At 39.9% G+C, this 24,853-nt stretch overlaps 1 protein-coding gene across 1 annotated transcript; it reads right to left on the minus strand.

Moving 5' to 3' along the window:
• Positions 1-673: 673 nt before the first annotated feature.
• On the minus strand, positions 674-4,045 carry NPVF (neuropeptide VF precursor). Its single transcript, XM_010855377.1, has 3 exons — positions 3,908-4,045; positions 2,081-2,481; positions 674-743 (listed from the first exon to the last, which is right to left on the minus strand). The coding sequence occupies exons 1-3, from the start codon at positions 4,043-4,045 to the stop codon at positions 692-694; spliced, it is 591 nt and encodes a 196-aa protein (XP_010853679.1). The 3' UTR covers positions 674-691.
• Between the last annotated feature and the right edge of the window lie 20,808 nt (positions 4,046-24,853).

The raw sequence follows: 24,853 nt of genomic DNA on the forward strand, positions 1-24,853 counted from the left end.
ACTGTACATCCGGGTGGTGGTATATTGTATTCATAAATTGTTAGTTTTAAGAGTAATTAGGTTTTGTCTACAAATCAAAAACTTGAAATAGTAAATGAGGAGGAAAAAACATACCAGAAGGCAAATTTTCAGTTATGGATAGAAGAGACACTTAAAGAGATGTGTAATAATTGCTTTTTTCTTTTATCTGTTTTTTAAAGAGATTTTCAATCTATCATGTATTTACTAACAGCTGATACAATGAAAAAGTAGGTGTATAAAAATATTGGGAAATGGTTTATTATTCATGTTCATTTAATTGTCAAACATGTTATTATGTTAAATAATTTAATATTCATTGTAAAATTTGCCAGGCTGCTCCTCTGTTTAAATTTTTACTTAAGGGTAACTGTATTCATAAGATGGTGTGGCTTAAGTCCATCTCTCCTCTTCTCTTCTCCCCATTACCAAAGGCTTCTTAAGTGTATGCAATGCTCTTTTTATTTACACAAAATTATTTCATCTTTACATTACAGTATTTTTTACATTTTTTAACTTTTCACGATATTAGCTGTACTAAGAAGGAAAACTTGCTGTGAATGATAATTTATTACAAGAGAACAGTGACTTCATTCTTTGTCTTCACCATAGATTTCTTTGCAGATTACAGGCTACAGCTTTAAGTCGTCTTTAGGGACAGGCTCCAGATTTCTTATTTTTCTTGTTTCAATTCTGCATCATCTATTTTCTGGAATCCCCATCTCCTAAAATGTAAGCAGCGCAAAATGTTCTCATCCATCACAACAATAGCATGTGAAAACATACAAATGCAGGCCATGATCCCAATTGCCTAATTATACCTGAGTTGAATTGTGCAGCACTTGAAATGAGTGAGACATTGATGGGATCCTGAATTTGTAATGAGCACTTAGAATGACAATCTTAACCATGGACTCATCTCTCTCCCTCATTGCCACCCAACTCCTGACATCTGATTCATTGCCAAACTCTACCAGTAGAGTCATGTTGTTTTATATAAAACATTTTTTTTTAACATTTGCTCTACTAGAAAATAATATGTAGGTAGCTTATTAAAATTTTGAACTTCTTATAGTAGTTTATGCTAGGATTTGTACTAGTAGATATTCAATAAATACATATCAATACAAAGAATAATTATAATAACAGGAATTATTTATAACATGAGATTCTGGAAAAAGAAATTTTGATTTAAAGTTGAGGAAGAAGATCTGAATTTGAAACCTGGGTTTTTGAAATAGTGTCCTTTGTACTTGCAGACAACTCCCTCATGGGGAGCTTTCATGTTAGAGAAGTCAAATGTTGGACGATACCTCATAGGCATGAATTCCTCATTCTATCACTGCCTGTTACTGCTTAGAGTGTGGCTGTAGAGAAATGTGAGGGATACCCATATGTGGTTTAGGGGAAGCTAACTCATGACTTAATATCAGTGTGTGTATGTGTTAGTCACTTTGTCGTGTCCAACTCTTTGTGACCCCATGGACTGTAGCCCGCCAGGCTCCCCTGTCCATGGGATTCTCCAGGCAAGAATACTGGAGTGGGTTGTCATTTCCTTCTCCTGAGGGTCTTCCTGACCCAGGGATTGAACCCCGGTTTCCTGCATTGCAGGCAGATTCTTTACCATCTGAGCCATAGGAAATGACCCTCTCAATTTATAGGTGTTCATTTCCCTGTGCCTTTTCCTTCTTACAAACTTAGCTTTTTTCTTTTCTCTCTCTTTAAAAAGTTTTTTTTTAGCTGTGCTGGGTCTTTATTGCAGCATGCAGGCTTTCTCTAGTTGCAGCTCAAGGCAGGGGGAGCACGGGATCTAGAGCAGGCAGGCTCAGTAGTTGTGGTGCATGGGCTTACTTGCCCTCCGGCACGTGGGATCTTAGTGAAGATGGGATGGAACCTTCATCCCCTGCATTGGAAGGTGGATTCTTAACTGGACTACCAAGGAAGTCCTAAGAAACGTAAAAACTCTCTTAGAAACTTCTTTTGAAAAAATGTAAGCGTTTTAAAAGTTTCTAGACTAGCTCTGCTAACTGCATGTGCATTTAATTGGCATTCAAGTATTTACCTTAGGTTCTTTTGACCAGGATTCTGGATTTCTTGGGGCTGGCAGGTCATGGAGTAAAGTAGCCCATTGGTAGATGGTGAATGCATGGACTGCTGGAGCAAATTACTCAGGGTCTTGGTAATGCTTTTGGCTGTTGTTGTTCTTCCAAACCTCTGGGGCAGATTTGGGACCCATCTGGAGAGGCTGTCCTCTCTATTTTTTCCGAGTCTCAGAGGCAGGTGGGCCATCGCCCTAGTGCTCCTTTCTTCTTCCATGTTCCTCCCAAATCTCAGTGGCAGGTTGGCTGCAGAGGGGGGCATTTTGTTGACTACAGGTTTATTCATCTTAATTTTTGGAGCCCAATCTTTTACTTCTTCAAAAGTAAGACTTCTTTCTTTCTCCCAGCCTAGATCTCCTCTAGGCTATAATTAGAAATAACCATTAAATAATTTATTAGTAAATTATAGTAAATTATTTAATTTACTAATAAATTTAAACTATTGTAAGCAATAGTTTAAATTATTACATTATGTTAAATCCAGACTTTAATTGGTAGAAATGTTAAAGCTGTGAACAAAGTTTGTGCTTTCATGTACAGAATTTTTAAAATTTTTAAAATAGATAATTTATATTAAGCTTCTTAAAGCAATCTAGTTTCTCCATCCCTGGACTACTATAAGACAACTATAAAATATTAATATATATAGTGAGTGCAGCAATGTATTCGAGGAGCAGGAACATAATGAAATATTGAAGTGAAATTTTATTTTACTGTGGTTATTTTTTTTTAACTTTATTTTCTATTGGAGTATAGTTGATTAACAATGTTGTGACAGTTTCAGGTGTATAGCAAAGTGGTTCAGTTATACATATACATGTATCTATTCTTTTTCAAATTCTTTTCCCATTTAGATTGTTATATAATATTGAGCCGGTTCCCTATGCTGTACAGTGGGTCCTTGTTGTTATCCGTTTTAGAGATAGCAGTGTGTACTTGTCAATCCCAAACTCCGTAACTATCCCTCCTTCAGTTTTTGCTTCATTTTGTTTATAAAATATTTCATATGTTTTTATATATTGCTTTTAGAGACATTTTCCACTGCCTCTCCATGTCTCTTGTTTCCCTCATCTTTAAAAGTCAAAGTGGTGGGCCCATGCTAGCCAAGTTCTGGGGTACAATTGGCAGAGACTTCTTTTTTACCTAAAAACATGTTTTAAGAAACTGATTATATTTTATTAGTATGTAAATTACATTAGTAAAACACTGATTGGTTTGTGGGTTACTACAGCATGACCATACCAACTTTAAAGGAACCATTTAAAATACAGCAAATATTTAATTAGATTTAGTTTGGCCATGAAAGTTTGTCCATATGAAGATTTTAAAGTAACTTTTCTTATTGTAGAAAATAATACCTACTTATTTTAGCAAATGCGGGAATTTACATGAAGGCATAGAGAAGGAAATAAAAAAAAGTGGAATTCCACCATTTAGGAGTAAACATTTTTCTTAGATATAGAAATATAATTTAAATGTTCAGCTGAAATATAACCAGTACTTATTTCTGCAATTCTTTACTTCAACTGTGCACTTCTGAGTCAATTGACAATTATTAATGCACCTTATCCTTGCTAAGTATCATACTCTGCACTAAAACGGTCATGAGACCAGGCTGTGTGCAGTTTTGCTACAAAATACAAGTTACATCAATACACTGCCCTGGATGGGCTGAAGTGTGACAAAAAGCAAACCACAAACTTATTCCTTACTCTTTACAAAAGCACTAGACTCAGAACAAATATTCAATGGTGAATGCTAGTCATGTTAGACAGAGTTAAAAAACTTACCTCGGAATATTTGTCATAATTCTTTTTGCTGTAAAGATTGGGCATCCTTGATTCGTCTGTGCAGAAGATGTTTGATGTTAACAAGCTTGAAGTGGCTAACATCAATAAAATGAATCGTTTTAATGAAATAATTTCCATTTTGTCCAAAATCTAGAATTAAGTTTATATGTGCAGCCTGATGTCTATACAAAAGGAAATTGTGGTCTTTTTATACTGTCTAAAAACAAAGTTTGCTTTCATTGGGAAATCAATCCCACGTGTTTTAAACACCAACATTAATTAGTGTTTAACTGAAATATGTATGTGAGGAATGTGAGTAATTCATTCTAGGAAGACAGCAACATTTCTGCTTGCAAATTCATTAACTTTGAAAATAATTTCCTTCATCATGAAGGAGTATTTAATTAGATAAGTTTGGGGCCATCATCATTAAGATTCCAAACAAACTGAATGCTTCATTTCTCTGAGCTCAAAAAAGAACTATTTTGTCTTTGGTGTTTGCGTCAATTCTTGGGAGAAAGGAAAAGTGTTCAATATGTGTTAGCTATGTTTGAAAAAAATTTTTTATTCACACAAAAGAGTTAGGCATAGTATTTTCAAAATGTCAGACAAAATTAAGAGTGTGAAAAGAATTCCAAATCACATAAGACTGAAATAAAATGCCATTAATTAACTTTTTGTAAAATGCTGCTTTGTTATTAAAAAGCTTCAGGAGTAAATGTCAGCTGTAACCTGAAGGGTGTGCATAAGACCAAGCCATAGGCATTTTGACAAACTGGCTGTCTCGGGAGAGGCTGGAGGCAGTTCAAGGCCTTTTGCATCTGCCCTGAGGGCCTTATTTGGCAAAACTGTGTAAATCACCAGGATTTTATTTCTATGATGATGCCACATCCTACCTTCCACCTCAAACCCCTTAAAGAATGCTGGCAGAGGACTGGTAAATCACACACATGCTAATTTTGTTGTTCCCTGACCTATGCTGTTTAGGTAATCTTGCCCTGCCACAGGCTCACTGACATCGTGGCGTAAGAAAAGAATTTACAGAAATAAATGCTTATTTACTGAAATGCCAAAGCAAGTCTCTTTCAGAACAGCTGACTGGTATTCTTAAAGGTCTGCCTTATCACCGGACTGCCTATATTCCTGCCTAGATTCTAGAGAAATCATTACCTGTTTCCCCTGTCCATTTAGCCCTCTTAGGAGAAAAAGACCTTAAGGGTGATCTATTTCTAACACTCCAGCTACTTCTAGATACAGGCACTTAGAGGTGAATTCCCAAAAAAGCAAGTCATAAAAATCCACCTTTTATGTCAAGAATTGTACTATCTTGGGACTTCCCTGGTGGCACAGTGAATGGGAGTCCACCTGCCAATGCAGGGAACGTGGGTTCAATCCCTGGTCTGGGAGGATGCCACATGCTGGGGGTTGGGGGCTGGCAGGGGAAGCAGGGGGCAAATACGCCTTTGTGCCACAACTACTGAGGCCGTGTGCTGCAACTCCTGACCCCGCACACCTAGAGCCTACGTTCCTCGACAAGAGAAGCCATCATGATGAGAAGCCTGTGCAACGTAATGAAGAGTAGCCCCCACTCTTCAGAGAAGACCCAGTGCAACCAAAAAAAAAATACCCCTAGCTTCTCTCGCTCATCTACCATAATCTGAGGTATGAGTTGGGCAGAGGTGAAGACCTTTCTCCATATTAAAGATCACCAGGATAAATCAGAAAGTTGAAAGACAATTGTGTGACAAACTCTTGGTTACCCCAAGATTATACTTTCCTCTGGTCTCTCTTATGGCAGTTGACATCGTTGGTCTCATTTGTTTCAGACTCTGGGTAGCCAAGAATCCCCACAGTAGGAGGCAATTAATTCAATTCATAGTCTAATGTTAATTTTGTAATGCTGTTATTGGATTATTGGGTTTAATTTCCCTGAGGATTTTATACATTTCTCTTCCAAATTGTTCCTTTGTAAACTGCTGATAGAACTTCCTTTTTTTTTTTTGTGGTCAGTAGCTCCAAACTTTTAAGTGGGTGAAGCAAGGAACAAGTTTTGTCGGCTGAGCTCTGACCCTGGAAAAGGCAGAATGAACCAGCCTGGGTCTCTTTCAAAACATGCTTGTCTGTAGTTGTTTCAGCCTTGAGCAGTTGACCAGTTTTCAGTGCTGCTCTTTGGGGTTTTGGCACATCCACTGATTTTTCTGGCTGAAGTCAGTATCCAGAGTAGCTGATATGATTAATTACCCACTAGCCTCAACCATATTTTAAACTTCCAAGTTTGGAGTGTAATTAGAGTTCTAATCTTATTAATATAGGGCTTGGCTCTTTTCAACTACATCTTCTGTTAGCTTGGAAAATGTTAACAGATATAAAACAACATTGCCTAACATACGCAGTACAAAATGACTATAAATCTTTTGATGAAATGTGCTGCCATATACATAGCACAGTTAGGGATTCTTAATGAGACACACAAGCATACAAAATAAAATCTGTCTCCCTGACATGTGACATTTACACACATGCTTCATTTACTAAGATTTTAGAGACCTTAAGGCTACTCCCTTCTAAGCATCTCTCTTCATCCCGGATACTTGTCCTAAGCTTTGGAAACCCCGGATACTCAGCTTCCTACCAGACAGTGCTGTTGGGATTCCCACAAGCATCTCAAGTCCAGTATGTCCAAAATGGAATTTATCTGTTCAATAACCTGTCTCTCCTCCTGTTTTCCATTTCATTGAATAGTTACAGTATTGGTCAGGGTCCGATCAGAAGGTAGAAAGCACACAGTGATTTGAATAGGAAATGGTTCATATAAGGAATTATTAATTGTACTAGGAGATTAACTAAAGGGGTAAGGAATACATGAGGGCCAAGGGAGAAAATCCAAGGAGAGGACAAACTGAAATTCAGGCTGTACTGGGAGAAGGTGTCGATGGTGAAGAAGTGTCTGCTGGGTCACCGTGGGCCAGCGGCTGTCCATCACAGGTGTGAGACACTCTTCTGTGGTGCAGATGGGCCAGTGCTGGGAAGGCAACTTGTGGGACATTTCTGAGACTCACATAGAATCTGCTTCTGCAGTTTGATGGGGGTGAATGCTAATGGATGTCTGTTGCACGGATTTCTGGCACAGTCCATGTGTAGGACCTCAAAGAAGCAAACCGGAACCAGGAAGAGAAATCCTTCCTCCTGCAGTATCTCTCGAGTGCCTTCCACTGGGAAAGCACTGTGCCAGCTGCCAAGGGGAAATGCTGACTGGGTTCATCTCCATTATTAGTGAAGGAACAAAGGGTGGATCAGGACCTGAGAGACAGTAAATAGATAACGGGTACAGTCATCCACCGATTTATCCAAGTCAAAATCCTTTGTGAGATCCTTGGCTACTTCCTCCTCTTTTCTTCAGCATCATATTCTATTGTTAATGAACAATTGCATTGTTTCTAGTTTTGAGCTATTGCACTCAATAATAATGGTCTATATCTTTGGCCACTTACTAGTCATGTGCCAGGAACTGTCCTATTAAAGTACAGCACTTTGTGAATTAGTTTGTTTATCCTTCATAGTAACTCCACGAGCAGGGACCATCATTGTTCATCCTCTATGAAAGGGAAGCTAAGCTGCAGAAGGAGTAAGTAACTTGCCCTATAAGTGGAATATCCAGGATTTGAACCCAAGCTGCCTGAACACTTACTCCCTGTGCTGGTCTGCCCAGTCAAGTCTGTTTTCCTCTGACTTCTAAATAGCTCTTACCTCTGTTCACTTCTCTCCGTCTGTATTGCTTGTAACTCAGTTCATTTTCTTTTGTCTAGACCTTTGTCTTGATCCTCTCCAGTCCTTGCTCCACCATACACTCAGAAAAATTTTTATAAAATACAATATATTTATGATATCTTCCTTAATACCGTTCAGTGGAATCCCTAGGGATTCCCTTGGAATCCCTAAGTCCATTTTTTAGGATCTGTTTCCTGCTTATTTCTCCAGCACTATCTCTCATTAAGTTCCTAGTAACTCTGTCTTATGACAGACTTCTTTCTATTCTTCCAAAGAGATGAGCTTTCTCTTGCCTCTAGGCCTCTGCCCATGGTTTTCCTGTGCATGGGTTATGCACCCACTTCCCTCTCCTTACACTGATTCATTGTTTGGGTTCCAGCTGAGGCATCCTGTGTCATGAGAAGTCTCTTCTGACTTCACACTCCAATCAATGGCCTTTGTTCTTCCATCATGGCTCTTCTCATTGACGCGTCCTCTTCCCTTGTTTCCTCTTCCGCTCCTCTGTCAGTTGTGTGAGGGCAGGACCTTGCTTGTGCAGATCACAGGGGTATTTTTGTTTATCTCACAGATGCTCAGGAAATTTTATTTCTAAATAAATGAGTAAATGTTTCATTAGTATTGGAAATAGGAGTTAAAACTGAAGTTGCTTGGTAATTATTTTTTCCTGTTTTGTCCACCGACCAGAATTTTCTCTTTACTAAGACTTACACATTTTTAGACCTTAAATTTGTGCTTATTCTGAAATCATAACATCTTCACCTTGTCTTGTTGAGGATTTACATCGAAGACTTTCGCAGACTGAGACCTTTACGTGGATAGTCAGGCATGGGTAGGTTGAATGTGAGTTTAGGTTTATTCTGTTGTAGTGGAGCATTTAGTTTGGTAAGTTAAATATATCCTGATGGATCCTGGCACATTGATGGGCACCAACACTAGGAAGGGTAGGAAAGGGGAGTGCACTGCCCCGAGGAGAACTTTCTGACGATGTTTCTTGCCAGGGAGACTTCTTAGGCCCATTGGCTGAGCACAGGAAAGAGTATTCTGATTGCACAGTATTTGTCTGTACCCACTAGCTGCATCCTAACCTCTGGTAGGCAGTTCGTGCATGCGTGCTGGGGTAGGTTGCCATTCTCTTCTCCAGGGGATCTTCCAGACACAGAGATTGAAACTGCATCTGTCTCCTGCATTTCAGGCAGATTCTTTACAACTGGGCTGTCAGGAAAGCCCCTCTGTCAGGCAGCTAAATGGAGAACAAACCATTTCCGCCAATCAGGAACTGAGCCAACTTGACTGGGTTTAGGACTTTGTAAGGCTCTGGTTTATCTGAACCCCAAGTAAAACATTTCAAGTAAGAGGCTGTTTTTGTGCCATGGGCTGTATGTTTTTATTTAAATCTTTATATAGAAGGTCTCCCTGAGGCCATGGCAAGATCTATCAAAGAGGTGATGAATTTTAATATCCAGAGGAACCTCATTACAGAGCCCTTCTCCTTACCCTCAACCCAGCCATTTACTTCCCAGACACTTGCCTTTTTCCAGTTTATTCCTTCCTTTCTCTCTAAGCATAATCCAGTTGTTATGCTGTGCAGAAGAATTGATGGCCATTATAGTCTTATTTTGCATTTTATGTTTACAGAGTATTTTGCAACCATTTGTTAACCAATTTCTGGCCCTCTTTAGAGGTAGGTAGTGGTATTTCTGAATAATTTATTTCAGTATTATGTGTGCAAAGAGAAAGAAATACCTGCCTTGGTTCCAAACAAAAATATCCCTATGCAAATTACATAAAATTATTATTTTTTTAAATATGTGCTGGTGCCTTTGTTTCAAGATTTATGAGTGGCTGCTTATAATGAGCTTGTCATATTTTGGTAGCAGGGTTGTATTTACTTCTGTGCTTTTTACTATGACAGATTACAAAGTCAGGGCCTTGGAAGGTGCCAATGTGAATGTGAGATGAAGATTATTCCTTTATGTAGCAAAAGCAGTTGAAATTCAATTCTGGTTGAAATAACTTAAAGAGTCAATTTGTACAGTATAAGAATAGACATTAAATATTTATAAAAATTAATTCATATGATTTATTCTAGAAAGTGATTAAATGGCAAGGTCCCTTTATCTGAAGGACATTTTTTAGAACAATATATTGAATAAACTTGAAGTATTAGTATTAGATCTTTCAAATGATATGGTGTGGTACTGTTTAAAAAAGAAGTTAAGGCAATTGTGCAAGGCTGATTAGGAAGCAGAATCTCCACAGCAAGGCTTTCCAAGTCGAGCTTTTATGTTTTTTAATGTTTCATTTTTATTGACATTTTTTCCCTTGCAGGAAAAATGTGTGATTTTTACTAGCCTGGCAGGGGTTTGTGGTACCTCTTGCCAAAATGTCAAGAAAACTCAGAATTCTCTACATGAGGGACAAAGACCAGATGTTTGGTTAAAACAACACATAGCTTTTATACAAATATAGGTAATGTAATGGAAACCAAGACTTTTATGGGGATTTTTTTCTCTGTTTTTGGCCAATCTTGTCTTTTGATATTTTTAAAATAAGTAATCAGCCATCTTGTTTTTCCAACCTGAGCAGAAGAATTTAGTTTCTTACAAGATGTGTGCTTCTTCAATATCTTGGGTGTGTTTGTTTTATCTTTGTTTTGAAGGATTCTACTCCAAAATGTGGACTGTGTTCTTCAAATAATCATTTGCTTTAATAAAAAGAAAGCATAAGACAGCTTAGGAAGAGCTGAGCCTGATCCTTAGGCTAACTTTTTCCACTATCCTGGCCACACCTTCACTGGGGAGGAAATCTGTTGCTTAAACCTACACTGTTGTGGGTTTTGGAGGGTGTTTAAAACACTATTTCTCATCTTAAACAGAGGAATATAAGGATAAAGGGGTAACCAATAAAAATTAGCCTTATTGTTCAAATGGACCCTCTTAGATGCTCTTTTATCTCTGATGGAAAAAAATGAAAAGGAGGTGAATTGAAATATGCATATAAATGGGTGGTTTTGTTCATTTGTTTTTTTTACTTTCTGATTGGGGTCACTTGGTTTCTGTGCTCCTGAGGTCTGTTGAGGGCTCCCACAGATCTACAGCCGTCATGCACTTGCCTTGGTTCCGAGCAGAAGCTAGCCTGGCTCTGACCACACTTACATTAACACAGGGGCACTTGGACTTTATTCTTTTCTGTTTCCAGTGCTTTGGCTTTGGCCATACTTCCTGCCTCTCAGCTCTAGATCTGAGCTCATGTGTGTACTTCATAGCAGTGGGTCTTTGGTTTACACTGGCTGGACTTCATCACTGATGGGAGGGTTACACTTCTCTTCAACACTGGTTTTATTGGACCCCCAAAGGGGTGTGTCCATGACATAGCCAAGAATGACAGCATGGCATCTGGCTAAACTCAATCAAGTCAATGACATAAAGCTCAACCAGTTCTGAGCAAGCAAACCGAAAAGCCCTCAGCCAAATAGTTGTATTTGGAGAGGCACTTAAAAACATACCTTTAAACCTACAGTGATTTGGGTATAAATTTAATTAAAGGAGAAGATTTTTCTGGTAATCTCCTGATTGTAAAAGGTAGGATCTAGACAGAAATTCTGTACTAATGGAGGTTAAGTGAACTGAGTGTTAATGTAATCCTGTTAAATATTTACTGGATTTAATTCTGTACTGGGTTTTGTGCCAAGTGAACTTAACAAATCAGGTATTTCCTCTTTGAGTACCTACAGTAAAGAAAATAGACAAAGCTAGTAAACATTTCAGAACATATTTAGGTGCATAAGCTGGCAGACCTCCTCTAGAAACAATATGCAGGCTGTGCTTAGTCGCTCAATCATGTCTGGTTCTTTGTGACCGCATGAACTGTAGCCCATCAGGCTACTCTGTCCGTGGGGATTCTCCAGGCAAGAATACTAGAGTGGGTTGCCATGCCCTCCTCCAGGGTATCTTCCCAACCCAAGGATCAAACCCAGGTCTCCTTCATTGCAGGTGGATTCTTTACCATCTGAGCCACCAGGAAAGCTCAAAAATTCTGGAGTGGGTAGCCTATCCATTCTCCAGGGGCTCTTCCAGATCCAGGAATCGAACTGGGGTCTCCTGCACTATAGGCGGATTCTTTACCATCTGAGCTACCAGGAAAGCCATAGCTGGTTATAAACACAGTCTTGAATGATCTAGAGAAGTCTAAGAATAGTGGTATTTGACTGATGAGCCCTGGTGGAGCCCCATCTGATTTAATGATAGCAGTAGGCAATGATCCATGACCTAGAGGCATCAGACCAGGAGATCAGTGTGGATCTTCCAGTAAATACCACATCTATCTGCACCCTATTCCCCAACCTTTAGGTCAAGAGCAGAGAAATGGCTCTTCCTATGTTTTGATATACCTTAGGCTGCTTTGTTTGTTTAAATTTACCACTTTAAAACTTTTCTTCATGTATATCTTAACTTGGTCTCATTTGGATTAAAATATCCAGGAAGAAGGAATCCTAGAATCTTAGACAGTTCTGATACCCAGGCTAAGCAGGGTATGGTGAGAGATGGAAGAGAGAAAAATTCCCTGTGGGTTCACTTTGGACGTCCCTGCCTCTTGAGCAGTTTCTTGTTTGTGTAAATGTTTTGTGCTTGAGGATTTCATTATTGGCACAGCTGTGAAACTAGGCTCTCCTTTACCTGATAGAGTACTCAAGTCCGTGATTGTACATTACTGAAATTTCTAATGTATTTAAACAAAAGGAGGAATTTAATAGAAGGAGACTGGGATGTCTTATGGATGAGACCGGGACCTATGAAACACCTAGAGCCTGGTACTCTAATCACCAGTGGGACTTTCTCCTGCATTTTCATTTCTTCTCTCTGTGCATCAGCTTCATTATTCCCTCCTACTGCTGTCTTGATCTCTCTGCTTCTCTGTTTGCCAATAACTTTTGGGTTTTGTTGTTGCTGTTCAGTTGCTAAATTGTGTCTTTTTGTGACCCCATGAATTGCAGTACACCAGGCTTCCCTATTCTTCACTGTCTCCGAGTTTGCTCAAACTCATGCCCATTTAGTTGGTGATGCCATCCAACCATCTCATCCTCTGTTGCCCCCTTCTCCTCCTGTCCTCAGTCTTTCCCAGCATCAGGGTCTTTTCCAGTGAGTCGACTCTGTATCAGGTGGCCAAAGTACTAGAGCTTCAGCTTCAGCATCAGTCCTTCCAGTGAATATTCAGGGTTGATTTCCTTCAGGATTGACTGATTTGACCTCTTTGCAATTTCAGCCACCCTGTGAAAAACTGCCTTATCTCAGTTTCAGATTCAGTGTGCAGGGACGGACTCTGATTGGCCCAGTCTAGTTAAGGTGCCCCATCCTGAACCTGTAGCCAGGGTGCGTCACATTGCAGTAACATAGAAGATCCAGTTGCAAACCTGTGAAGGGTTGGGGGCGGGTGGTGCTACTGGGAAGATAGTACTATAGTTATTCAAAACAGTAAGAAAGACAGTGTTAGAGAGAACCTGAATTCTTCTCTCCCTGAATCCAATTCACTGTGCAGAGGAAAACTACTTGCTAAGCTGGTGAAAAACTAAGTTCTAATGTGCAGTCAAAGGGCATCTGAACCATCCTGTGTTGGTGTGGCTATTTCTCCATTCTCTCCAAAGGTGCTCAGGAGGTCTCTATCCTGCCCCGGTGATGCCAGCAGACAAATGCTTTCATTGGTGCCATCTGGGTCTTTGTTTTTGCAAGCAGGTGTTCTTGTGTGATATTTTTGTGGCTCATGTGGGGCTTTGATGATAAAAACAAAACAAAATAAATTGTAGATCTCCCTTCCCCAGGGGCAGCCAAGGGCACAGTTCCCAGATATTTCTCCATATATCCATCAAAAGCGATGCCAACTTTGAGAGCCTGTAAGATTCCCTTTTTCCCGTGGCAGGTGAGAGCCCTGGCTCAGGTGCTCCTCTCTGGCATTTGGAGGTGTTCCCGTTTCTAGCATTATGCTTAGCACCAGATATGAAGGTCTGTCCTGAGAATTTCAAGACCAGGTGGTTTGGTCCCTAATGGTCCTACGCTCTTCTCAACTTGAGCCTCTTTCCTAAATGTTTCACACACTCTATATAGCTGTGGTGATACTGGCTTGCCTCATTTCTTTGCACTGAGTTTACTAAGATCAGGTGAGTTCTGTGACCCAGAGTAGAATGGTTCATGGCCTTTTGAGCAAGAAAGTTTATTTTTCTAGTAAATTGGCAGATTTACCATTGTTTGCCTGATACTTGGGTAGTCTTCCTTGGAAACACTCCCAAATTCCCTCTATGTAATGAACTGTATACAGATGAGTAAGGAGTGTTTATTTTGGAGATAGTAAAAATAAGACTCTTGTGTATAATTCCAAATATAGATATATATTCTTCTGGTAATTAGCTTCACCACTCTCTGTCATTGTTTTTGACAGTATTTACACTAAACTAGAGGTAGTAATAATGGGACATTCTAGTTCAATCCTACAACCATATCTGCCTACAATAAAATATTTGCTTTTAGTGACAGAAAGTATTTCAGAAGTGTTCATTAAAACAATATGATAACTGTGTATCCATTATTAATAACCCAAGATGGGGAATTACATGTTACATGACTCATGTAACCAATAGGGAAGCTGCCATTTCCATAATTATAAAGAATTCATATCACATCCATTTTACTATTCTGTATCATTTGACCCATTTATGGCTTCTTTTGAAAGAGTAAGATTTAAAAATTTATTAAGTTTTTCAAATGAAAAATCTGCCAGGTAATTTCTCCCTTCCATTGCTGGCAGTAGATGCTCTCCATCTAAGAGGCCAAGTGTTGGGTCCCACAGCCCTTTCCTCTGACTACAAACAGTCAGAGTTCAGGATGCTCTGAGTTATGCTGACCCCAAGCGAGAGCCTGGGCAGAGGATGCACGCCCTCCTCTGGGACACCTTCCGAGGGGTAAATTGTGAGAAGGGAGTTTGGGAGGGTGATGTTGGTTTGGCTACATCTGGAAAAAGTTAAGCTGTGGGATAAAGGGTATCCACTCAGTGTCCTCTTCTCTCTGTTCACTGCCCCAGTCAAAGGTTCTGACCAGCCCACTTGGAGAAAAAGTTGAGCAAATGCTCTGCAGGGCTGGCTGAGTCATCTGTCCTGCAAGTTCCCTCAAAAGTTGCTGCAATCACTGCTGCTATGATTCTTATTATACTGTCTTCTAGAGTTCACTGTAGGCTTGAGGAAGAGGTGGTGGGATGCAGGCTGGGAGATAGGCGAGCAGAAATGGAAGGCTGAGAGAAGATGGACTTTTATCTTCCAAGTTTTCTTTCTGGTCCAGAAGAAGGAATCAGTAGATGATTTTTGGCCTGTTATTCTTTTCTTTCACCCCTACTCCAAACCTCATCTGCCGTTCAGTTTGGAGTATCTTATACTTAGGGTCAAGGAGATCCCCAGGTTACTATTACACCCGAGAACCTGGGGCAGCATTTCTCCTAATACACTGCAAATTAGTATCAAGAGACCAGCTCCATTCCCACATGATCCAATTGCGTCACCCTCTCTCTCTTTTTGGACGGACATGTGAACAGCAGTTGCTGAAGTGATTTTGATGAAATGTGACATTTGCAGGCTGTGGCCACCAACCAAAGAATCTGAGCCACTATATCCAACATTTTACAGGCTACAAAATATAAGCTGGCCAGCATTTACTGCTTGTACTAATAGCTTGTGCCAAGTTTCCTAAGCCTATGGAGCAGACCTCTTACTGCTGCTAATTTTACTATCAGCAGACAAAAGGGAAATAGGAAACAGTATGGAATGGCTCAACGAGAGCATTTGTGACAGACATATGAACTTGGATTATCTGAAGACAGGGTGACTTTTTTCTAAGACTAAAATGGACTCAATGTGTACAGAAATAAAATGGGAAAAAATGTAATGTAGAAAAAGTTATATGCAAAGAGTCTTCTCTGGCCTCTCAGAATGGCATTGATTTACATATTGAGGCAGTCACCAGGGAAATGTTAAAAACCCTCTGGGGGAAATTTCCAGTGTGATGGATAGAACTTTAATATTAATATAGGATTCATCATGATAATGTAAGTCATAGATCTAAATCTCCCTTCATCAATTGCATAGTCCCTTTCCAGCCTATTATACAGGTAGCAAATGCTTTAAATAGTGTCATATAAGAGGCTTGAAGTCTGTCTTTATCTGTAGTTTCTGAAGTTCTGTTCACAGGAATAGTGACCCACTGAGTCATCCATCTTTCACTATGTTATCTAGGCCATTTGCATTTCCCTCCTTTTTATTAATATTTAGTGTTCCTTAAAATATACTTACATTGTACTTTTTTCACAAATAGAAAAAGCATAATTCAACACATTATTTCATATACATGCAGTGAGCAGGAAGGGAAGATCTGATTCTTAATCTGTTGGTGGATAATTATACAAAGAAAAGTGATTTCTGGGTTTCTATTTGACTTAGTTATTAGTGCATTATTACCAACCATATGCATGTATATTATTCATCTTACTCCAGGTTTCCTAGTTCTATAGCACTGACACCAAACAAACTGGGGCAGGGCCTCTCCAGAATCCTGTAAGACGATGGTCTTTTTGGAATGAGAACTATTGCAGTGTTGATAGCAGTATAATAAATGCCAGTAATAATAAATGTTAAGATTCATCTGCAGCTTTTTTCAGCAGAGATTCAAATATTCATTAGCGGAACGTATAAACACCTTTTCTTATCTTAGTCCAAAATGCAAATGAAAATAAATCCATGAGAACAGACTGCAAATAAGACAAAATGTTTACACAGGCAAGTAGACCCTCAAGTTCTACAAGGAAGAGGGGTTTTCCTTAAGCCTGGAATCACTGCATTATGCCCTTGTCTTTTGTGCATTGATTCCCTCTACTCCAGTTCTCTGCTCTTAGAGTAACCAGCGTTGACACTTGGGGTGTCATTTCATGTATTTGGTTGGTATATATTTTGTTGTACAAAGGTTCTAAGAAGTCCTGCTGTAAAGAAAATTACTTAATGGGTTCAGTTCAGCTCAGTTCAGTCGCTCAGTCATGTCCGACTCTCTGCGACCTCATGAATCGCAGCACACCAGGCCTCCCTGTCCATCACCATCTCCTGAAGTTCACTCAGACTCACGTCCATCGAGTCAGTGATGCTATCCAGCCATCTCATCCTCTGTTGTCCCCTTCTCCTCCTGCCCCCAATCCCTCCCAGCATCAGAGTCTTCTCCAATGAGTCAACTCTTCGCATGAGCATTCCTAACTTTCTTTTGACCCTGAAAACCTATTTTTTCAAATAAGATCTAGGAACATAGTGGGAAATACTAACCTAATGGAGGTATTCGTAAACTGGGGCTCCTTGATTTTTAAGCCTTGGTTTTCATTGGGAACTTTGAGATGAACTTCAATTTATCCTTTAAGTCTGACTTAGATGTCACTTCCTCTGTGAAGATTTCTCAACTTGCCCTAGGGTGGATATGTAGTTCTTCTCTTCACCCCCTACTCCCATAGCATTTTTCTCAAGTCCATATCAGTGTTTAGATCATGAGCTAGTTTATTTATTTTTTATTTTTCTCTAATCTACAATTTTCTTTATTTTAAGGAGTGTGTTTTTATTCTCAGTGTCCTACAGAGCACCCGGCTCATTGTAAGAGTTCAACAAATAACTGCTGAAGGAATGAATGAAAGCTTGGGAACTTAAGCAGAAGAATTACCTCTCTGGGGTGTTGATATATGATTAATGAATGAACCCTTCTGAGTTAAGTACTTTTTTCCATTATAGTGACTAATTCCCAGACAGATGATTAGATTGAGATTGACTCTGATGTGAAATGGTTAATCATTTGGCCTGCCAAAAATACAAGATTGACTGGTATTTAGTCTGTTTTTTCCCCTTGTATAGACATGAATCATATACTGTATATGAAAAATTCTAGCACCCGTTCATAGCAGAGATATTTTTCTTATCTTTACTCACTAACAGTCCATAACTCAGAATTTTCCTTTCTTTAACTGCTAAAAGAATAAAAAAGACATTTATAGACCCTTTTACTTTTCACCAAAACCTAGCATTATAAAGAACTGCAAACTAGCCTGTATTATACTTTTAGCCCTTTTATTTACAATATTTAAAACATTTTTCTGATATACTTCTAATTTCAAGCATACAAATTTTATTGTGGCTTAGGCATATTTTCTTCCCTTCCTTCCTTCCTGCCTTTGTTCTTGCTTTATTTATTTTTTCTATCTTTGAAAAGATGGGCTAAAATGAATTAATAATCTCCCTCCTGGACTGTACCCTACTCTTGTTTTTCAGTCCCTCAGTTGTGTCTGACTCCTTACGACCCCATGGACTGTAGCCCACGAGGCTCGTCTGTTCATAGGATTTCTCAGGCAAGAATACTGGAGTGGGTTGCCATTCCCTTCTCCAGGGGATCCTCCTGATCCAGAAATTGAATCCTCATCTCCGGATGCTTTGCCACTGAGCCACCTGGGAAGCCCTCTACCCTACTCTAGTTCCATGCCGATGTTAATCCTTTGGTGTATCACTTAATGTATTTGTGCTGCATGCTAAGTCACTTCAGTCATATCTGACTCTTTGTGATCCTATGGATTGTAGCCCTCCAGGCTCCTCTGTCCATGGGATTCTCCAGGCAACACTAGTAGAGTGGGTTGCCATGCCCTCCTCCAGGAGATCCTCCCAACCCAGGGATTGAACCTGTGTCTCATTATGTTTCCTGTCGTGGCAGGTGGGTTCTTTACCATTAGCACCACCTGGGAAGTCTTTTAGGTACTCAGTTCAGTTCAGTTCAGTCACTCAGTCGTGTCCGACTCTGCGACCCCATGAATCGCAGCACGCCAGGCCTCCCTGTCCATCACCAACTCCCGGAGTTCACCCAAACCCATGTCCATCAAGTAGGTGATGCCATCCAGCCATCTCATCCTCTGTCGTCCCCTTCTCCTCCTGCCCCCAATCCCTCCCAGCATCAGGGTATTTTCCAATGAGTCAACTCTTCGCATGAAGTGGCCCAAGTATTGGAGTTTCAGCTTCAACATCAGTCCTTCCAATGAACACCCAGTACTGATCTTCTTTAGGATGGACTGGTTGGATCTTCTTGCAGTACAAGGGACTCTCAAGAGTCTTCTCCAACACCACAGTTCAAAAGCATCAATTCTTTGGTGCTCAGCCTTCTTCACAGTCCAACTCTCACATCCATACATGACCACAGGAAAAACCATAGCCTTGACTAGACGGACTTTTGTTGGCAAAGTAATGTCTCTGCTTTTGAATATGCTATCTAGGTTAGTTATAACTTTCCTTCCAAGGAGTAAGCGTCTTTTAATTTCATGGCTGCAGTCACCATCTGCAGTGATTTTGGATCCCAAAAAAATAAAGTCTGACACTGTTTCCACTGTTTCCCCATCTATTTGCCATGAAGTGATGGGACCAGATGCCATGATTTTAGTTTTCTGAATGTTGAGCTTTAAGCCAACTTTTTCACTCTCCTCCTTCACTTTCATCAAGAGGCTTTTTAGTTCCTCTTCACTTTCTGCCGTAAGGGTGGTGTCATCTGCATATCTGAGGTTATTGATATTTCTCCCGGAAATCTTGATTCCAGCTTATGCTTATTAGGTTGCCATAAATTTTGGAGGATGTAAGGACCCAAAAGGCTACATTTAAAACACTCTTTTCCACATTACCCTGTCCTCTTTTGAAGCTGTTTCACAAAGCCCTAACCTTACTAAGGACATTAAAAGGAATTAATATGCCAGGAAACTTAATTATGTTTCTGTCATAGAGAATAGGCTGGCAAATTAGCTGGGGTTAAGCTGCTCATTGTGAAGTGTTGTCAGAATGTAAAAAAGAGGCAGCATACCTGATTGGAAGAGGAAGAGGAAAAATACAGTTAAGCCAGAAAGGTTGTTAGACCAGGGTCAGGCATACCTGCTCTCTCCCCACCTCCCCACGTACTGTTTTGAGCAACGAAGGCTCCTTTGCAGCTAAGTGACATTCGTTGGTACTGTTGGCACCATGAGGAAGCCTAAAACAAAAAGAGGAGGGATGACAGCAGTTGGGGAGGGGAGGGAGGAGGGAGAAAGGGACAGAGGAAGAGAGGAGGGAGACCATATGATGTAATGGGAAAAGCAGTCAGTTTAGCAAACTCGTTTCCAGTTTCCATGTAGCCTTGGGCAAGTTGGCTAGTTCAGAGTTTCTTCTTCAGGTGAAAAGTTTGTGGATTGCCAATGATCTCTAAGGGCTCTGTACCTCTAAAAGTAGGCAGCGAGTCTACGTTGATGACATGAGATAAAGAATTTAAGAGAGCTGGAGAGAAGAAAAAGGTATGTGTACATGGGGTTGTTAAAGTCACCCAATTCAGGTGCCCCTGAATTTGCTCAGGAGCAATTCCTGCTGTCTCACATCTGGGGGGACAACTGATTAGACCTAGAAGTTTCTGTTCATTAGGTAGAGTGGAGATGAATATCTGGCTAATAAAGAAAAGAGCTGTTTTATATATAACCTCGACCAGGAAGCCAAAAGATGGTGGGCTATAGATAGAGTCCTAGTTTACCAGTTAAAAGCTGGCACCTGCTTTTTTATCCCAGGAAACCAAGCATGGAAATGGTGATTGGATCTTCAAATGCTCCTCTTTAGATGGGGTGCTTTCAACGGGCACAGACTCCTTGGCTAAGGACCAAGGGTTCCTGGGAACCAGTCTTCTGTAGCAGGGTTTACACTCAAGACTGCTTGAAAGCCAAACAAAGAGAATGAGTTTCACGTTCTCACACAAATGCTCTGATGTCTGAATTCCAAAGGCAGTCCAGAAACAGAGCTCAGACTTGGACCCTTGACCATCAGGGTTCTCCCTGTAGTCCATTTCAGGGTAAGCCTGGGGACAGTCAGCTGTGGAATGTTAGAGGAGTAGAGTAAATTTCCAGGGCTGTAGGCTGTTAGTTGATTCCCCAGAAAGCACTCCTGTGAAGCCATTCTTATTTTTACATATGGCATATCTGAAAAAGGGATTATTCGGCTATTGCAGCATTTTTTGTTTTATGTGCCTCTGAAGGCAAGATATGTTTTGTCCTCCATCAAGTCTTAAAAAATATTTATCCTGGCATCTTCCCATTTTTCTCTCCACATGGAAACTCTTGATATTTTAAGACTAGTTGTGAAATCATTCCTAGGTATGCACATTACATTGAGATCTTAGAAAAACTTTGAAAGAAAATGAATAAAAAAAAAAAAGATATTTCTTGTATGTAGCAGACATTACAAACTATTCTTTTGTTGGGCTTTCCTTGATTAGCAAGATGTAATAAAATGACGTATATTCTCACTCTGTGGCAGGTATGCTTTATCTAGTGGAACAGAATATTGAAACAGCATGGAAGATAAGAAAAAAAAATGAGAATTTGAAAAAATATCCTCATGATAGCATCATGAAAGCAGTGCTATCTTCTGGTTAAATAAGGCATGAACAATAATTTTGGGTTAGGTATGTTCTTCAATTATGCATTTGATTTTGGTAATAAAAGACTCATGTTTCTCAATAATGTTTGGAATTTAAATATACTGTTCCTTTTTCCTAGTCTTCAGGAGAGCACTTACCAATGCAGAAGTTACCTCTTACCCATTCTTGTCCATTAAAAATTAAATGCTTTTACAGTAAATTATTAAAAGTGCTAGGTTGGCTGCAAATCATCAAAGGTACCATAAACCATTATGCAAGCAAGCAAGCGAGAAGTCTGATTAAATCTAAGGGATCAGAAGGCATATACATCCCTCGATATCCATCGCAAATTCTAAACTACAAAAGCAACCATAAAATGCTACATTAAATTACTTTAAAAAACTCTTCCAGGATTTTCAATATTCAACAGCAACGTGCTTTTCAATTAAGTATGAACTAGGAACTTCTACTGCAAAGCGCAGATAGACCACTATTTAAAGGTTATTTCCTCTTTCTTTAAACCTGCAGCAAAATTAGCCTCATTTTTCCAACTGATATCACTCACTCAATGGAATTGAGGCATTCTAGCAGAGTTTGCTGAAAAGCTAGTTATCAGTTAGGTGCTGTTTTCCCACAAAGTATCTTTACTATCATTTAATTACACTGAAAAAGGAAATGATGGGCCCTGAATGTTGCAAAATCATGTTGAAAATGTTAGAAGTATTTAAGATATGTTTAAAGAAAAAAAATAATTCATGGCTTTTGTTTAAATTAGGTGAAAGTGAAAGTCAGTCGTGTCCAACTCTTTGCTACCCAATGGACTATATACAGTCCATGGAATTCTCCAGGCCAGAATACTGGAGTGGGTAGCTGTTCCCTTCTCCAGGAGATCTTCCCAATCCAGGGATCGAACCCAGGTCTCCTGCATTGCAGGTGGATTCTTTACCAACTGAGCCACCAGGGAAGCCCAAGAATACTGGAGTGGGTAGCCTATCCCTTCACCAGTGATCTTCCTGACCCAGGAGTCAAACTGGGGTCTCCTGCACTGTAGGCAGATTCTTTACCAGCTGAGCTACAGGGAAGCCCAATTTTAGGTAATACGCATCATATATGAAATAGCCAGCATAGTGCTTGGCACCTAGGAGATACTCAATAAATGGAGACTTTTCTTGTTGTTAACCCCATTTTTTATTAGAAAAATTCAGGCTTCACCAAGGCTAACTTGTCCAGTGTCACCCAGGTGGGGTGAGCCGTTTGATTCAGGACACTGTGCTCTTCAATCTATGTCCCACCAAGTGCTAAAACCTGCCATGCAGACAGTCACTTAGCTACCTATAGATGCACAAAATGTCTACTGAACCAATTCCCTGACAAATAAAAAGAGAATATATAAAAGAAAGAAAAATATAAACATGGAGGTAAATTTTTGTCAAATTGCAATAATTGTGGGCAAGAGCAAAAGCAGCCCAAGCAAATGTTGATAGTTGGGTTATAGAAAGGGTCTACTCTAAAAAGAGTAGACCCTCTTTACTCCAGTATTCTTGGGCTTTCCTGGTGGCTCAGACAGTAAAGAAGCTTCCTGCAACGTGGGAGACCTGGGTTCAATCCCTGGGTTGGGAGGATCCCCTGGAGACGGTAATAGCAACCCACTCCAGTATCCTGGCCTGGAGAATTCCATGGACAGAGCTGTCTGGTGGGCTACAATCCATGGGGTTGAAAAAAGTTGGACACGACTAAGCGACTTTCACTTCACTTCACTTCGCTACTGTTCACATCTGCCAAATGGGGTGAGGATAGACATTTCTGCAGCTTAGCTGGGCTGGGTTTGGGTGGCTAACAAATATGAATGAATAAGTGAAAAGCAGACACTTGATGGTCAAACAAGTGTCAACTGATTTCATCTCTTTAAAGTGGTTCTCCAATTTTAATGTGAACCAGAATAACCTGGAAGGATTTTTAACCAATGCAGCTCAGCAGCTTCAGAGTTTCTGCTTCAGAAAATGGGGTAGGGCCCAAGATTGTGCATTTCTAAGCAGCTAGTGGCAGATGCTGCTGGAGCTGCTGGTCCAGGAACCCCACTTTGAGAAGTACCAATTTAGGTTGTCTGATTTAACTATCACCACAGCCTTGTAATGTAGGTGTTATTGGCCCCATTTTATAGATGAAATAATGGATGAGTTTGGGAAGCATGTCAGAAGAATGGTTTGGATCCTGGTTAAAGGGAAGTTGAGAAACTGCCTTCAAAGAAAATTCAGAATTTCTGAATCACTCTACTGGTGACAGAAAGGCAAGACTACCACTGTTCATCTCTATCCTCCCACCACCCTCCAGACACAAAGATGTTACTAGAATGAGATAAAAACCCACTGATACATACTCAGCACTGCATGGCCCCAGAGACAACAATGAAAACTGAAACCATTCTTTCAGGAGATCCTTGAACATTCTAGATGGAGAAACTGAGTCACAGAAAGGTTTAATGACTTGTTTGCTTCGACAGGGTATGAATGGGCTTCTGTGCTGGCTCAGATGGTAAAGAATGTGCCTGCAATGTGGGAGACCTGGGTTCGATCCCTGAGTTGGGAAGATCCCCTGGAGGAGGGCATGGCAACCCACTCCAGTATTCTTGCCTGGAGAATCCTCATGGACAGAGGAACCTGGAGAGTTACAGTCCATGGGCTCGCAAAGAGTCTGACACGACTGAGCAATAAAGCACATGGTGTATGAGTGGCAGCACTGAGATATCAGATGTCCTGACACCCAATCAAGGTTTAATTATAAGAGGAAAAATGTGGAGCTTCTATTTGCCATCTTGATTGCCATTTGCATGAGCACCATTCAAAGAAGTGACTGAATGCAGAGGCAGCCTCTGAGGTGAGATAGGTACTAGAACAGAAAGCAGAATTAATTTACTTATTGTGTATTTATTGAGTATCCTTTACATACTAAGCACTACTCTGGGTGCTGGGGATAAAATGGTAAATTGTGTGGACAAAATCCTTGTTTTTGCCTTCTAAAAGCAGTAAGATAATCAACAAAGTGAATAAAGGCAGAAGAAAATTCAAACCAGATAATGTTGGAGAAATGACCACAGACTCAGAAATTTATAAATTTGGTTTGATGGTTTACTAAAGATTCAGAAAGAAATGCAAGGGCTTGACTATCAGCCAGAGATTGGAACTTTCACACCCGATTTCTCAACATTTCAAATTTATGGGTTCTTTTAAATCTGTGATTTAAAAATACCCCTGCTAGACTTCTCCAGAAATTATTTCAGGATCCTAAGAGGAGGGATGCTCTTGTACTACATGTAAATAAACTATAAAAAGTTAATGATATACTCTTGAAAAGTTATGCAGGAATACATTTGAAAGTAGGGAAAATAATAGTCTGTGAAAGCATGTGTAGAACTAAACAAAGTTTCAAATAATAAGAATAAAAGATTCAAATAGGCATTTCAAAGTCAAGGGCAACAATCACAGTAATAATTGATTCAAGTTAGAGTCACCAACAGGCAGTTCAGCAAGTGGTGGTTCCTCTCTTCCCAACTTTGACGTGAATGTCATAATAGTAGCTTGAAGTCAGCCATGTTATCGTTTTGTTGCTAAGTTATGTCCGACTCTTTGCGACTATATGGACTGTACCCCTCCAGGCTCCTCTGTCAGTGGGATTCTCCAGGCAAGAATACTGGAGTGGGTTGCCATTTCCTTCTCTAGAA

The sequence above is a fragment of the Bison bison genome, unplaced genomic scaffold (assembly GCF_000754665.1).
Source record: "Bison bison bison isolate TAMUID 2011002044 unplaced genomic scaffold, Bison_UMD1.0 scf7180017864364, whole genome shotgun sequence".
NCBI classification, from domain to species: Eukaryota; Metazoa; Chordata; class Mammalia; order Artiodactyla; family Bovidae; genus Bison; species Bison bison.

What these genes read in the sequence shown, in the direction of transcription:
- NPVF (XM_010855377.1), bottom strand. Translation starts at nt 4,045, where the DNA reads ATGGAAATTATTTCATTAAAACGATTCATTTTATTGATGTTAGCCACT. An exon ending in ATTATGACAAATATTCCGAG is followed by an intron (nt 2,482 to 3,907) that starts GTAAGTTTTTTA and finishes TTCTAATTATAG; the next exon opens with CCTAGAGGAGATCTAGGCTG. An exon ending in CCTGGTCAAAAGAACCTAAG is followed by an intron (nt 744 to 2,080) that starts GTAAATACTTGA and finishes CTTACATTTTAG; the next exon opens with GAGATGGGGATTCCAGAAAA.